We start from the raw sequence: 16,023 nt of genomic DNA, 5'->3' as shown, positions 1-16,023 counted from the left end.
TCTCATAGCCAGCCTTCATTCTAGGCCTCCCCTCTCTGGTAGAATTGCCATAACCAATACACAGTCTTCACCCATAACACACAGACCACTGTGTGTCCATCCTAGATCTCTAGGATGACCCTATCCTGTGAGACACCTATAAGCAATTGACACTTTGACCACAAGATGCCACAAAAAAATGACTATTCTGAATCATCCATCAGTGAATGGAGATACCTGGCTTGCTACCCTGGCTGAGCCTCAATAGGCAGAGCACTTCCCCAGTGGGAGAAATGGGGATCATTATTACTCCCCACCCCAATCCCACTCAGAATACGACCCCTTTGCCACTGGGGGGAGGATTCCCTGTCTTTGACCACCTGTTCCTGCCAGGCCTGGTAGTCTCAGAATGACTGTCACTCGTGGTATGTGTGGTGGAGAGGAAGCTGGGATCAGAGTGTGCTGTGTCAGCTCTTATTCCTTTTATCAGCTCTGCTGCTTTGCCCAGGGTACAAAGTGTTGTCATTCTGGACCCAAAGGTGACCAAGCCTGCATCAACCTCTGTGTGTGTGTGTGTGTGTGTGCACGTGTGAGCACATGTGAGCACGTGTGCACACATGTTGATCTGGATGGAAGACATTAATGTCAAGGTGTCCTGGACAGCAGTGAGGAATGTGGTCACCTATATGGGCTGAATACCATCAACTAACTAGCAAGGAGAATAAGTACTGCAGGGTGGTCACACTTTAGAAACTAGGCACTATTGAATGTCTTAGAAAAGTTCCCAGCCAGGCTTCCTTCCTGGGACCCTCACACACTTGGGGTGCCCATGAACTTCAGCTTACTTGGAAAGAATGTAAGACCTTTATTTTAAAAGTAAGACATCATTTGGTCCTGGGCATCCCTGTTCCAAGGCATCTGGGATGCTCACACCAAGGCTATGACGGCCATCAGTGGTGTCTAGACAGGACCAAAACATCATCTTCCTCAGGGATCTCAAACTAGGAGGCTGGTAAAGAAATCTGGTTATGGCTATGAGGGTAAGGGGCATATAAGGTGCTGAGGCTGAGAGAGTTGAGTTCTCTTGGGACAGCTCTTATTATTGGAGGTAGCAGCCAGGTACTAGCAGCCAGCACTTCCTGCTCCAGTGGACAGTGGTCCTGAAATGTCCAGCCTGGGGCTCTCCTGGAAAAGACAGAAGGCAGGGGTTCTGGGGTTCGTGGGATGCTGGGCCATCAGGGAAACACTATGTGGTTGGTGTTATCTTAAGGCCTAAGTAGGGTTGTGTCTTTAATTTGGTGTGTGTATATTCCTCTTTATTAGTGGATAAATATTAGAAAATCATCTCTCAGAAGGTGTGGTCAAGGGCAGGCTGGGCTTGCCCAGCCGACTGGGGACAGGCCCTTCAGGGGGTCCTGGAGTGGTCTGCAAGGTGAGGCTGTCCCGCCAGGGCTCATACACCAGGGTGTAGCTTTCTGCCCTCTTGATAGTGAACTTGTAGGTACGGTTGGGCAACAGGTTGTGGACATCAAAGGTGCAGGCAGCCACAGGGACTATGCCACACTGTGTACACTCCTGTTGTGTCCGAGGCTCCAGCAGCTTGAAGCGCAGCTCATACTGCTCTGGTGCTGCTGATTGGATGGTAACAAACCAGCGCAGGCTGACCCAGTCCTGATGGGCCACTGACTCCTTCCGGTCGAACATAACTGGCATCTTCGTACTTAGCATAAGCCGAATGTGTGGGATTTTGGTGGCTCCAATGTCAGATACCAGGCGGTGCTTGACATGCAGGTGCCCTGGTACCATCATGGCCAGGAAGTTATCCATGACAACTGACAGGTCTGCCAATTGTTGCTCCACAAGCCCCCAGCCAGCCAGGAAGGGCCGTGGGTCAGGGGCCTCAAGCAGGGCATCCAGTGCTGCTCGGCCATGGTCCAGCTGCTCCAGCAGGTCCCCAAGCAGCAGGAGCTGGATCTTGGTCTGTGCTGTGCCCACCTTCTTCATGCGTTGAAACTTCCAGGGGTCAATGAGCTGGAACATGGTGTTAGGCAGCACCAGTGGGTTCTGGTCACCCAGGGCCAGGTGCTTAGGGAGGATCTCAATGTAGTAGGAACACTTTTTGAGCAGCTGCATGCGGGCATGATGGCGCTTGAGCAACTGGGGACTCAGGTCTGCGGTCAGAAACTCACGCAGCACATTGCGTCGCTCCATATAGGTCCTCCAAGCCTCTGGCTCCAGCAGCTGCTGGTCCTCTGCTTCTTCCACCTCCTCTGAGTCCAGGAAGGAATGTGGACTGTCCAGCTTCATTTTGTCCAGGGCCAGTCCTGTCACCTGGAAGTTCATTGTCTAGGAGCTGAGGGTAAGGACTAGGTATCAGCTGTGATAATCAGACTAGCTTTGCCCCCAACCTAGGCCTTCTGCCTCACATCAGCCTCTGCCCCATAATGGCCTTTGCTCTCTCCTGGACCACAGCCTTCTGAGCAGAGACCCCTGGAGGGGCAGAATAGTAGTCTGGGTAGTAGACAAAAGTAGATGATGGCCTGGAAAGTTCTATCAAGGGGCCATAGTCTTTTGTGGTGATGGGCTAACGAGGGTGAGAGAGTGGGTGATAGTGTCAGAGTGGCCTGGAAAGAAGCTCTGGAATATCAACCAGTTGTGAAACAGGTCATAAACCTCAGGTTCCTCATATACCATGGATAATAGATGGTGCCTATGGGGCTGTGGAGGGGCCTGGGGTAACCCTTGGGGCACTGATGAATTGCCCATGCATCCCAATACTCTCCAGAGAGCTGGTACACCTCAGCACTGCTACAGTGCTTGGGGACAAGGCTAACCAAAGACAGGACTCTACATCATCCTCACATGAAGAGGGGCTTTGTTTACCCAAGAACAGAGCAGACCCATCCTACCTTCCCACAGACAGGGAGTCTGAGACTAAAGCTTGGTAGGTTGGTCTTCCTCCATGGTTGCTTTTGATTTTGACATAGCATCTCACTGTGTTGCCCAGACTGCCATCCAACTCCTATGCTCAAGTCATCTTCTCATCATACCCTCTTGAGACTTCAGGAGTGTGTATTATTGTATCCAGTTCATCCCAAAGTTGGAATCATTAACCCCCAGAGCCTGCCCTCCTTTCCTTGTCCCCCATACCTGGTCCTCAAATCTGGCTGTCTGTGGAGAGGCTGATGTGCCACAAAGCCCAGCAGCCAGAGCTCCCTGGAAAAGGCACCAACGTCCTGCCAGCTGTCCTTGGCACTGGGCCAGTGGTTTCACTTGGAGATTTCAGGTTGTGGAAACTGAGGTTGGATGAATGAGAAACAGAACTAAGAGACTGGATGACTAGCTCAAGGTCATCCATACAGATCTCTACTAGTACGGTTGATTCAAGTGGGCTTCACTTCCCAAAGACCCGGGTGGTGGTGGTGCACGCCTTTAATCCCAGTACTCGGGAGGCAGAGCCAGGCGGATCTCTGTGAGTTTGAGGCCAGCTTGGTCTACAAAGCAAGTTCCAGGAAAGGCGCAAAGCTACACAGGGAAACCCTGTCTTGAAAAACAGAAAAACAAAAAAACAAAAACAAAAACACTTCCCAAAGACCGATTCAAAGTGACTTGTGTAGGTCAGGAGGGCTAAAACAGGCATCAGGGACAACAGTGAATGGTTCCTGGCTGAATGCAAGCTGAGACCAGGACCCCAAGACTCTGAACCAACACAGTTTCTTGCAGCTAGAAAGTTCTGTGGAACTCTCCAAAACTACTTTTCTCATTTAAGTTCTTCACATTTCCCCTGTGAAGACTACTCACCCCGATCCCCTGGGCACACTTCTCAAAACCGTCTACCTACCACTTCTCTTCCGGATCACCTCAGTGAGCCCCCAGCCCCCTCTGCAAGTGCCTGGCGCCCGCCTCCTCTGCCCAGCGGGAGCCGCAGGGTGCACTGTCTGGTCAGCCCCTGTCTCAGGCCCACTTGTTGCCATGGGAACCACTGGCCCTTGTGACGCTGTGCACCGGCCCAGGTGCAGGGAACTTTGATTTAAGGGCTGAGCTCAGATATGCGGTAGCAGCGATTTATGTATAGGGCTCCACGGACTGGAAACAAGCTCGACCTTAGCCCATTCCACGGGCTAGTGGAACTGTTCAGCAGCTTCGTGCCTCCCAGCCATTCAGGAGTCACTATGGTGGCTGGGTTGACAGCCTGGCTTGAAGTGGGGTTTCCTGGTGTCTTTGAGCAGGGACAGCTTTTGCTTCTGGGGCCCAAGAAGCCCGCAAGTGCCAATGGAGTGCAGGGAAGGGGCGCCTGCTTGACATTCCAAACCAAGCTGTAGCCTTCTGGTGAAGGGTGCTGGCTTTCCCAGACCTTTGGAAGCTCATGTTCTGTCCCCTCTAGTCTAGATAAATGGGGTTTCCATAGCTCCAGGGATCCTCAAAGGAATACCCAAGTATAAGTCACTCTCATACTCCAAACTGGGCTCTGGGCCCCTGGACTTACTACCCACTTCCTTCCTCTTTAAGAGCCAGCCCTGGTTACTCCTAGCAAGGGTCTCGGGCTCAGACACTTGAAAGGGGCTGATTCATTTCCATACAATGGCTGCCATTCCACAGAACTCCCAGCCCTCCTGGTGGCATCTGACAAGCCAGGGAATAGCTTTCCTACCTGTCAATCTGCATTGGCCACAGGCCTTGGAGGTCCTGTAGGAGGGTGAAGCGATTGGTGCTGGTTCTGTGCTCATCTAGGCTAGTCATGGTGACTCATTTTGGGAGTCCCAGGGACAAGAACTAGATTTTTTTGGTGAAAGGGATGCCATCTGAAGGTCCAGAAGGGAAACCGGTCCCTGGGAGGTAAGAGAATGAAAAACCACAGGAAGAATACCAGCTCCCAGCTCTTCCTCAGGAAGGAGGTGGGTAAGGCTCACTGTCCTGTTCTTCTTGGGGGTTGGGCTTGTTCTGGGCTTATGAAAGCTCCTCAGTCCCACTATATCTCTTGTTTTCACTCCTAATTTTTTTATTTTTATTTTTTTTATTTTTTAGCTGAGGATTGAACCCAGGGCCTTGCACTTGCTAGGTGAGCGCTCTACCACTGAGCTAAATCCCCAACCTCACTCCTAATTTTTTAGATTTATTTTATATATATATATATAACATTTTATCTGCATGTATGTATGTGCACCATGTGCATGCCTGGTGCCCACACAGAGGTTAGAAGATGGCATTAGTTTTCATAGAACTGGAGTTAGGGATGATTTTTTTAATCCACCATGTAGATGCTGGTAACTGAACCCAGGTAGTCTGCGATAGTAACAAGTTCTCTTAACTTCTGAGCCATCTCTTCAGCCTCTCTTATTTTTAATTAAAAATTCATTTTGAGGTGTGCAGAGTCACATGCATGCTTTGCAGTGTTTTGTTTGTTTGCTTTTTATGGGGTGTCACTACATTAGCCCTCACTGGCCTGAAACTCTGTAGACCAGGAGGGGCTCAAATTCATAGAGATCCACCTTCTTCTTTCTCCCAAACTCTGGGGTTAAAGGCTTGCACCATCACACCTGGCTCACAGAAGTTGTAAAGAATGATGATTCTACAATCCCACTTATCCTTCATCCATTTTCCCAGACACAAATTCTTGAAAAGTTGAAGCACCAGCTCATACCAGGACACAGGGTAGGTCTGTGGCTACAGAGATACCCCATGGAGTCCAGCAGGGCCAGCCCGTCTCCAAGTCATCCCTTGTCTTACTTGTTATTACTGTGACAAGATACCATGACCAAGGCAACTTATAGAAGAGTTTATTGGGACTTACAATTTCAGAGGGTGAATCCGTGATCATTATGGTAGGGAGCATGGCAGCAGGCAGCAGACAGGCATGGTACTGGATCAATAGCTGAAAGCTTGCATTCTTACCTGCAAGATAGAGGCAGAGAAAGCTAACTCGGGATGATATGGGCTTTTGAAACCTCAGAGCCCATCCACCTCCCCATGGCACACCTCCTCCACAAGGCAAACCAAATCCTTCTCAAATAATCCAACTAACTAGGGCCAACTGTCAAATATGTGAGCCTATGGGGGCCATTCTCATTTGAACCACCATATTCCACTTCCTGACCACCATAGGCTTGTGGTCATATATAATGCAAAATGCATTTAGTACAGCTTCAAAAGTCCTCATAGTCTTTTTAGAGTCTAACACAGTTTAAAAGTCAGTCAAAGGTTGGGGATTTAGCTCAGTGGTAAAGCATTTGCCTAGCAAGTGCAAGGCCCTGGGTTCGGTCCTCAGCTATGAAAAACAAAAACAAAAACACAACAGAAAAACAAAACATCAGTCAAAGGACTCAAGGCAGTCTCTTAATTGTAAGCCCCTATTAAATTAAAATCAAAAAGCAAATTACATGCAACATACAATGGCACAGAATATACAATTTTGTCTGTTCTAGCTCCTGGAAATGGATGGAATTCTTCCTTCCTTCCTTCCTTTCTTCCTTCCTTCCTTCCTTCTTCTTCTTCTTCTTTCTTCTTCTCTCTCTCTCTCTCTCTCTCTCTCTCTCTCTCTCTCTCTCTCTTTCTTTTCGAGCTGGATCCTACAAATTCTCTCCCTGCTCTGATCTTAGGGAGGCACTGAACTCTCCTCATCTATAGGAAGAGGAAGAAGACTCCTCTACCTTGAAGCTTTTCCAACAACAGTTCTCAGTCTCCTGTCGTTTGGCATTTCCTTGAGTTGATAAAAGGTCTGGGGACCAGGACCGGAGAACAGGTCATTGGACAGAGCAGAGTCTTCTATTCTTGCCATCAGTCTGTCTTTGGGCTCCAGCTACACATAGAATGTGCTGAGTCCCTGAGACCAGGACCCAGTGACTTTAGGGGCAAGGGAGTGTTCAGGAGGAATCTACACTAGGTGCCCTGAGCCTGACCTCACCATGATCAATGCAGAGGGGAACTCCCTGTAGCTTCACAGCCTGAAGATAGGAAGCTTAATTTCTTACCAGGAAGGTACATCATTCATGTTGAGGATTAGGGTGTGAAAATCTCCATTTATACCTTGCAGTCAGGTATGAGCATCAAGGGTCCTCTGGCACTCCCTGAATTTTATATTTGTAATTACCTTTTCTGGACACCCACCAGGCTGAATCTCTATGACATGGAGCTTGTGCCATAGGGTTCCTGTCCCTTCCTGGCTGCTCAAGCTGGGGATTGGGATTCTGCTATCTGGGATGCTGGAAGGCCAAAGCCAGTGAGCTCATAGGTATCTCTAGTACATCAGAACTTACAAATTGCCCGAGGTACTTCAGAAAGAAAGTCTCTGCTTCTCTAGAGTAGATGGAGAAGGAACCTGTTCGATACGTTGGAAGTATAAACAGTGGGAGAAGGATCTGCAGCGATTACATATGGAAGCTTAATGGTAACTACTCAGGTCCTAAAAGTGCTGTGCTTGGGAGAGAGAAGCCAGCAAAGGGGCAAAGAGCCTGCAGGTGAGACCCCCTCCTCAGACTAAAAAAAGCACATGTTCAAGAACTAAGCTTTCTGGGGCTTGGTCCCCACTTCCTGACTTGGTGAAAAATTGGGTGGCAGGCAGCTTGCTTCATTCTTCAGAAAGAGAATTCAGGATTAGATGAGAGCCTGTCTGAGGCTTATCCACTGCCCTTTCCTTACATGCCGACCATATCCCCAAGCCAAAGTCCTAGATATCTAAGTCTCCTCCTCTCTGCAGTGGTATTAAGCATCTCCTGGCCATGAAGTGGCTCAGAAATCATACTCCATCCACACCTCCTATGTACCTGGCCCCTCACTGATCCCCCTACGATTGCTACCAGCATTTTTAAATACAGGAATCAGGATGCCAAGAGCTTACTGTGTGTTGAGCATTTGCTCCAGAGGCCACTGCTAAGTTGGACAGGCTGCCCATACCTATTGCTGTCTGGCCCTGAATGGGGCGGTGGGACAGTTATGTTAAAGAATTAGCTAACATTTAAAAAGCCAAATAGTATTTCAAAGACATATGGCCACTGGTGATGAGCTGCTCCTTCTTTAGACCCCACTCCCTAGGGCAGCTGCTGGTTGCACATGCCAGGCTAGCAGAGCAGTGCAGGCAGGCCCCTGTGTACCTGGGAGTGGGGAGTTAGAAGGCGGCTTGTCTCAGTAGGCCCTCCTCTCTCCGCCCCTTCCCACAAGCTCCGCCCAACTCCGTCTAGCCTAGGAACCTACTGAGGGCACAATCTCAAGCCCTGCTGCTTTGAACCCTAGCCGAGATCCTACTCAGCAGACCATACATCTGTGGAAGGATAGGAGGAGCAGTCTGAGTGGCCCTGGGCCGGATGTCACCCCGACACGTGCCGTGTGCCTGACTGAGGAGCCCTCTGTAATGACCTCCGGGGTTAGGGTTAGGGTCTGTGTCACCTGTCGCTTCCCTGTCCCGTGCAAATAGGGATGTGGGCAGGAAGTACGGGGTAGCTTGGCTGTCCCACCAGCCTTTCCGGTTTCTCCCTCGTACGTGGGCTCCTTGGTGCATGGCTGTAGTGCTCAGCCTTCTTAGCGGCACACTGAGAAAGAGTACTGACCCAAGTGGGCTCCATGCGCCTTCGTCCACAACCAGGCCCCCTAGGCATGGAGCCCTTCTTCCGGAAGCGGCTCACTTTCTTGTCCTTTTTCTGGGATAAGATCTGGCCAGCGGGTGAGTCGGACGAAGACATCCCCCGGATCCAGGGACTTGACGACAACCCAGTGCTGGAGCTGCCCGCTGCCGTTGAGCCTTGCAGCTTTCCCGCCCCACGCTCGCGACTCTTCCGCGCGCTCTACGACTTCACTGCTCGGTGTGCAGAGGAACTGAGCGTCAGCCGTGGAGACAGACTCTACGCCCTCAAGGAGGAGGGCGACTACATCTTTGCCCAAAGGCTCTCTGGGCCACCCAGTATGGGACTGGTTCCAGTCACCTACCTTGCCAAGGCCACCCCTGAGACGCCCTCAGACCAACCGTAAGTATCTGGGCTTGGGATATAGGGCTAAAAGGCTGCCATGCCCAGTGGAGTATGTCAGGGTTTTGAGAGTAGGAAATACCTGCTTACAGTCAGTGAGGACTTATTGAGTGCCTGCTGGCACTGGGCTGAGCAATCAAGTGTGGCATAGCAGTACAAACAGGAAGAGCTGCACTGTTGAGGGGGAACCCAGTGGTGAGCAAGTCCAGGGAACCAATTGCTGGATAGACCAAGTACTCAGCATATTCACTTCAGGACCCTGCCTCCATATAGAGGTTGTAATAGAATGCAGTGAGTGGTTGCTGCTTCCAGGCTAGGAACTGGGTCTGAGATGCCTTTCTAGGCGATATAGTGTTGTACTGCTTGGAAATGTGGGGGCCACATCTGAGCCTCCAGATGGCTCTGCAGGGTCCCCAGTACTTCCAGGCACTGCAAACCAGGCCAGGGCTAATCTTATTTATTCATATTCACCAACCACCACAAACGGAGTCTAAATATGAGACAGATATAGCCCTGATTTGTTTCAGTGAGTGGGTGTGGGGGACAGCCTACTCTTTGCCCACAAGGCTGGGCAGTCACTGGCTGGTTTTGGTGTCCAACTCTTGCATACCAGCAAGGATGCAGCAGGGTCATGGCAGGAATCCATTGAAAGCTCAAGAGCTTGTCTAGGAAACTGTCTCTGGTCTTGCACTCAACTGGTCTTGGCCTGAGTCATCCACATACCAACCTCAGGCATTAGAAGTGCTCAAATCCATCTCGAGCCTCCTGAGGACCCTTCAGCAGTCACAGCCTCCTAGCAGGTTTTGTGTGGTAGGTGAAATTGAGCCATAGAAAGGGATCCAGGCACTTGCCCCATGCCTGCTTGCTGGCCCTCAGTAGAGCATAGACTAGGTCAAGTAGCTGTTTTGGTGGAGGGGTCCCTCAGACACCCAGGTGTGGGAGACAGAACTTGTGAACAGATCCTGTAGGCTGCTGGCATGACAGGCAGGGCTGGGTTCCTGGAGGCAGGGCTTCTAGTAGGAGAGCTAATGACTGCCTGGACCTGGAGATCAAAGAGCTGACCACATTTACAGTGTCATTAGTCCCAGACATCTGGCCCTATAATCCAGGGAGAGACCCTTGAGGCATATCCTCCACACTTCAGGCTGTCGCAGAAGCCCAGCTATATCCTGTAGTGGTTTGTACCCTGTCATGGCTTCAAGGAAAGGCTGGGGCTATGTTGGAGAAACTCACACTTCTGGTCTTCCAGTCTTGTTGCCTGTTGTCCTGAGAAGGGACCTCACCCCAGGGGCTCTTCACCTGCCAGAAGATCTCAGTTTCCTGCCCACAGATCCTATAAGTAAGGGTTCTGGCTCTTAGTAGAGACACAGGAAGCCTCAAGGGTCTAGACTTCCAGCTTCTGAAATGAGTTTGTGGACTTTCTTGAGCATGCTGCCCAGCCCAGGCTCCATCTGTATCCTTGACAGTCCCTCACATCCATTCAGCCTGCCAATACAAACTCCTGCTTCTCAGGCCTGGCCTCTGTCTCCTTATTTGCTAATATCTTTCTGTCACAGTTGTGCTCACCCCTACTGCTCCAGCCCAGGCCCACACCCTGGCCACACCAGTTCTTCTCCCACATATTCCTAGGAGAGGGACTGGCCTGTCTGCTCTTTTGCGGACTAACTTGAGTCACACCTATTGTCCCCTACGACCTTGCCTCCATCTGAAGGAACAGAAGGACTAAGCTCACTTGCATTGCTGTGGTCTTCAACCCACTGGGTTTCTGGAAGTTCTCAGAAATGGAAAAGCTTGGATGGGAAGTTGAGCCAGCTATGGAACCTTGTCTGGGACTTGGGGATCAGAGGTGCCTGCAATGGAGTAGATCTGGGATTGACTTTATCTTTCTGAGGTTGTTTCTGGATTCTAAGAAGGAAGAGAGTGGCTAGGCATGGTGGTATATGTTTTTAATCCCAGCACTTGGAGGCTGAGGCAGGTGGATCTTTGAGGCCAGCCTTGTCTACATAGTGAGTTCCAAACCAACCAAGACTACACAATGAGATCCTGTCTTTAAAAAAAAGAAAAGAAAGAAGTGAATGGAGCCATACTTGATTTAACTTAGCTGTCAGAGGCTGGCCCACCTAGGCATGGCTCTTCAGAGTAAGCCCCCCCACCAAACTTCTACTGTCTGCTTCTGCTAACATCCTGCTCACCCTGCCTTAGTCTGCTTCTTCTGGGACCCCCAGATCCCATGGAGCCAATCTCTCAGACAGATAACACCGCTGGTTCTTTCTCTGGTCATACTAGCAGTTCTGTGGGTGTTTCTGGGGCAGCCCCCTGGGTACCTGCGTTCCCAGTGGACCCCCACAGGGACTCAACAAATTTTCAAGTTTGGGATTTTGTTTTTTGTCCAGGGCTGTTAGTTCTTGGTGAGGCCTGGTGATCATATTCTGAGCAGAGCATGAGCGTTATATTAGAGTAACAGAACCAGTAGCCCAGGTTAGTGGACAGTCATACCAGTGTGGAAGGAGATTCTAGTTACCTGATGGTGATGACCTGGGACCCCAGCTTCAGGCACTGGGTACATTTCTCCCTGAGAGACAGCAGGACAGTTGAGGCCTCATACCTTGCCAGGGTCACATGGCTAGGTCTGAAAGATGACTATTGTGTCCTGGATTTACAGTTGGTACTTCAGTGGGATCAGCAGGACTCAGGCCCAGCAGTTGCTCTTGTCTCCCGCCAATGCACCAGGGGCCTTCCTCATCCGTCCCAGCGAAAGCAGCGTCGGGGGATATTCTCTGTCAGGTACTCAGACAACCCCTCAAGACTTCCTATCTGGGTGGGGTATCTTGCTCAGCTCTACCCTTCTTGACCTTAGAGTGGTTGATCCCTATACAGGTAGCCCTTCATACAGACATGCTAGTCATCAAGTTCCCTCCCTCTCTCTCCTTCCTTCCTTCCTTCCTTCCTTCCTTCCTTCCTTCCTTCCTTCCTTTTCTCTTTCTCCCTACTTCCTCCATTCACCACCTAGTGGACTTAATATTTCATTCAACAAGTACCTATTTAACACTCTTTGTCCCCAGGGTTCCCAGGCTGTCCTGTGGCCTGTAGCTGCTCATGTCCCCTCTTGTACAGAGTATTGTCCACCTCAATGACCCCACGGCCAATCTGAGTGAAGCCACTTGGGACACTGGGGTATGGGTGTCTGAGGCAGGTGTAGCCAAGGCACTGTTTTCCATCTCTATCTCCAGTTCGGGCCCAAACCAAAGTCTGCCACTACCGCATCTGCATGGCACCTGGTGGCAGCCTCTACCTGCAGGAGGGCCGGTTCTTCCCCAGCCTGGATGCATTGCTCGATTACTACAAGACCAACTGGAAGCTGATACAGAACCCTCTGTTGCAGCCCTGCATACCCCAGGTGGACCTGAGATATTCCCCGTATCTGGGGACCACCAAGGACCCTTGCCTTGGCAAGCCCTGCCCTAGAACCTGGTCAGGGAATATCCAGTATCCAATGGCTTCTTTATTCTAATGGAGTTGGCCACTTTACCAGTTTTATCTCCTCTGAGGCTGTTGGAAGACTGGAGACCCCTAAGGAATATAGGATTCTTAATTCTGTAGGGAGGGCACCAGGAGGAGTCAAGGCTAGCGTGGGAAGGGTGCTCCAAGTCCTGAGGGCAGAAGCTGAGAGAGGAGATATTGTTTCCCCCAGTATCTGGTATTACTGGGTCCAGGGCAACAATCTGGTTCCTCTGGTTCTGTAATGACAGCCTAGCCAGGGGTTGTAATGAGTATTTGTAGACGGATGTCCGGCTCTGGTAAAGAGGCCACATAAGTCCCCAAAGCAATTAGCTTCCTAGCCCTGGGCTTGGCCTCCTGGAGGTCATCTATGGTCTCCCCTCTGTCCTTGCCTGGGCCTGGAGTAAGGGTGTGCTGCAGAGAGAGAGGCTGAGGCCTGATTTTGGGGCTCTTCCTGAGACTCACAGGGAGGCTAGGTTCAAATAGTAGCTCAGCCTTCCTGCCCACTCTGCTAGGGGAGTCTCAGGCAACACATTGAGTGTCCCTTCCCACAGATGCCCCTGGCTCAGGACGAGTGGGAACGGCCACGCTCAGAATTTGTCCTTCGGAGAAAGCTGGGTGAAGGCTTCTTCGGGGAGGTGTGGGAAGGCCTGTGGCTGGGCTCTATGCCTGTGGCGGTGAAGGTTATCAAATCAGGTGAGGCCTTGCACCCAGGCTTGGGCAGCACTGCCTTCTGACCCTGGTGCCTGGGGCAGTGGTGGTCATGCACGGCCCTAGAGCAGCATTCTCTCCACAGCTGACATGAAACTGGCAGACCTCACCAAGGAGATTGAGGCACTGAAGAACTTGAGGCATGAGCGACTGATTCGGCTGCACGCCATATGCTCCCTGGGTGAACCTGTGTACATCGTTACTGAACTCATGGGCAAGGGCAATTTGCAGGTCTACCTGGGCAGTGAGTACTCTCCACTTGGGCAGTGAATACCCTCACTGACATCACCCTGTAGCAGCCATATCTGCCAACCCTCATGATAACATTCATGCTCTGGGTCCACAAAGAAGAATCCTTAGGCCTTTGGAAGGGATACATGTGGCCTAGGTTGCAGACACCTGGTCCTACTGGGCCTCTGATCAGGAGAGGTATTGAGGCCAAGGGTCTGGGCCAGGCCTAGATTTAGCTGAAGGATAGTCAAAACCTGGTGGTTCTGAGGCTGGGGCTGAAGTTTGTGTCACTAACCTCTGATATATTGCCTTGGACCCAGTCCAGGTTGGGTCCTCTCTTCCTTGGGGGTCCAGGCAGGTACCAAGAAGCAGCTTGCACTGAGGCCTGTGGTGAGTGCAAGACTTCCTTTTTCATTTCATTCATTGTCTAGTAGGCCTGCTGCTCTCACTCCCTCAGAGACGGGGAACCAGGGCTCAGAGAAAGCACATGCACTTGCCTTGCTAGTCATCACCCTGTGCCCTCAGGAGTACTGCCTCTCTCTCTGCAGGCCCTGAGGGAAAGGCCCTGAGCCTGCCTCATCTACTGGGGTTTGCCTGCCAAGTAGCTGAGGGCATGAGCTACCTGGAGGAACGGCGTGTTGTCCACCGGGACTTGGCTGCTAGGAACGTGCTGGTGGGTGATGACCTCACCTGCAAAGTAGCTGATTTCGGCCTGGCCAGGCTGCTCAAGGTCAGTGGGGCTCTAGGCTCCTAACCCCTGCAGAGTAATGCAAAGGCATTACTCTGAATTCCCCACCATTACCCTCATCCCCAGGATGATGTCTACTCCCCAAGCAGTGGTTCCAAGATCCCTGTCAAGTGGACGGCACCTGAGGCAGCTAATTACCGTGTCTTCTCCCAAAAGTCAGATGTCTGGTCCTTTGGCATCCTGCTATATGAGGTCTTCACTTATGGCCAATGTCCCTATGAAGGTGAGCCATCTGAGAGGAAACCATACTCATCAGAGAAAGTTTAGTCTGAGGGAGGTAGCCTGGGGTCCACCCTCAGGGAAGAGATATACACTGCCCTGCAAGTCACTGACCCCCAAAGGGACCAGGATAGGGCTGGAGTACCAGCACAGACTGGTCATGCAGAGGCCTGGGTTGGGGGAATCTCCTTGGTGACACCCAGGCAGAATCAAGGCAGCTGCTGCCTGGCCCCTCTTGCTGGCCTCTTACCAGGAATGACCAACCATGAGACACTACAGCAGATCAGTCGTGGGTACCGGCTGCCCCGCCCAGCTGCCTGCCCAGCAGAGGTCTATGTGCTTATGGTGGAGTGCTGGAAGGGCAGCCCTGAGGAGCGTCCCACCTTTGCCACACTGAGGGAGAAGATGAATGCCATACACAGGCGGCTCCATCTGAGCCTCACGTGACCAGGTCTCCAGCCCCACAGGCAGCAGTTATGGCAACTGCTTCCGAAGGGTGTCTCCCAAGGAAACACCTGTCGCCAACACACATTGGAGATGCTGCACAACTGGGAATGCCAACAGCCTCAGAGAACCCCACACTGAGGGCTCCTCCACTGACATAGGCTGGTACTTACATGTGCACAACACCAGATGGACACGTGCAGACTGGGTCTGGTCATGAGCATTACTTAGAAGTGAAGGCTGTGTCCTCCTCCTGGCACAGTTTGAATCCCTGGTGTCTCCAAAGTGTTGATAAAGGATAAAAGAGGAGCTGTAAGGAAGTGTACCAGCAGAGCCAACAATTTCCTCTCTGCCCTCACCTCACTCTGGGCTTCCTCAGCTCCCTCCTAGGATCAAGAATAAGAAGCCCAATTTCTCTCAAGTCTTACTGTGGATTTGGTTAAGTATCCAGTGCTAGGGCTCCCAAGCATATCTCACCAGTACATGCTGTATACTCACAGGGGACGGTAGCATCCCCTGCCCACACCCATTGCCCCCACAGGTACTGGCAAACTCTAGGCACAAAGAATCAGATTCAATAAACATGCTCCAATGGATTCACATATCAGTTCCCAGAATGGAATGCTGGAGGCTCTGAAAGATGGGAGGAAGAGCTGAAACATAACCCCAGAGCCAGAGTTGCATTACAATGTGGACCCCCATGACATTAATGGTGGAGACTGCTGGAGCCAAGTGAACAGCCCTTTCCAGCTCCCTGGCCTGGGGTTGAAGCCAGAAAATTCTTCAGTTTCAGAAAGGGTGGGCTGGTTGTTTGGTGGTCAGCACTCCCAAGCCTTTTCCAGATGCAGAAGGGTGGAGTTTCAACACAGTTTCTTTGGAAGGGCAGTGGTTAGGAGGCAGAATTTTCTGGTTGGCAGGATTAGTCAGATATAGGTAGGATGCTGACAACCAGACAACCTACTTTCTGGGGCAAAGCCCCTGTGGGTCACTTTTGTGTTTGAGTGTGACACCTTGAGAAGTTGGGCCCTGGATCATTCAACACTTTAGGGCACTAGGAGCAGTATACTGGGGCTAGGGGACCTTTGCTCAGGGGTCCAAGACCATTTCACTCTCCCGTATCCAGAAGGCTGTAAGGCAGAAAGGCTGGCAATACCCTAAATGGGATGGAATTTGGGGCCAGCTCTGCACCCACCAAGGCCAATTTGCTCATGATCACCAACCACATCTCATCTGTGGGTT

General features: G+C 51.2%; 2 protein-coding genes across 2 annotated transcripts; one reads left to right on the top strand and one right to left on the bottom strand.

Moving 5' to 3' along the window:
- Window positions 1-935: 935 nt before the first annotated feature.
- Window positions 936-5,792, bottom strand: Fndc11 (fibronectin type III domain containing 11). Its single transcript, XM_036183205.1, has 3 exons — window positions 5,771-5,792; window positions 3,130-3,275; window positions 936-2,332 (listed from the first exon to the last, which is right to left on the bottom strand). The coding sequence occupies exon 3, from the start codon at window positions 2,320-2,322 to the stop codon at window positions 1,321-1,323; it is 1,002 nt and encodes a 333-aa protein (XP_036039098.1). The 5' UTR covers window positions 2,323-2,332; window positions 3,130-3,275; window positions 5,771-5,792; the 3' UTR covers window positions 936-1,320.
- A 2,357-nt stretch (window positions 5,793-8,149) lies between these two features.
- On the top strand, window positions 8,150-15,181 carry Srms (src-related kinase lacking C-terminal regulatory tyrosine and N-terminal myristylation sites). The gene is made up of 8 exons (XM_036183206.1): window positions 8,150-8,933; window positions 11,596-11,717; window positions 12,164-12,330; window positions 12,986-13,127; window positions 13,228-13,386; window positions 13,922-14,103; window positions 14,188-14,344; window positions 14,594-15,181. The coding sequence occupies exons 1-8, from the start codon at window positions 8,533-8,535 to the stop codon at window positions 14,785-14,787; spliced, it is 1,524 nt and encodes a 507-aa protein (XP_036039099.1). The 5' UTR covers window positions 8,150-8,532; the 3' UTR covers window positions 14,788-15,181.
- The last annotated feature ends 842 nt before the right edge of the window (window positions 15,182-16,023 follow it).

Source organism: Onychomys torridus, chromosome 4 (genome assembly GCF_903995425.1).
Source record: "Onychomys torridus chromosome 4, mOncTor1.1, whole genome shotgun sequence".
NCBI lineage: Eukaryota > Metazoa > Chordata > Mammalia > Rodentia > Cricetidae > Onychomys > Onychomys torridus.
Note: the sequence above shows the minus strand (reverse complement) of the source record. Positions and strands in the feature narration are given on the sequence as shown.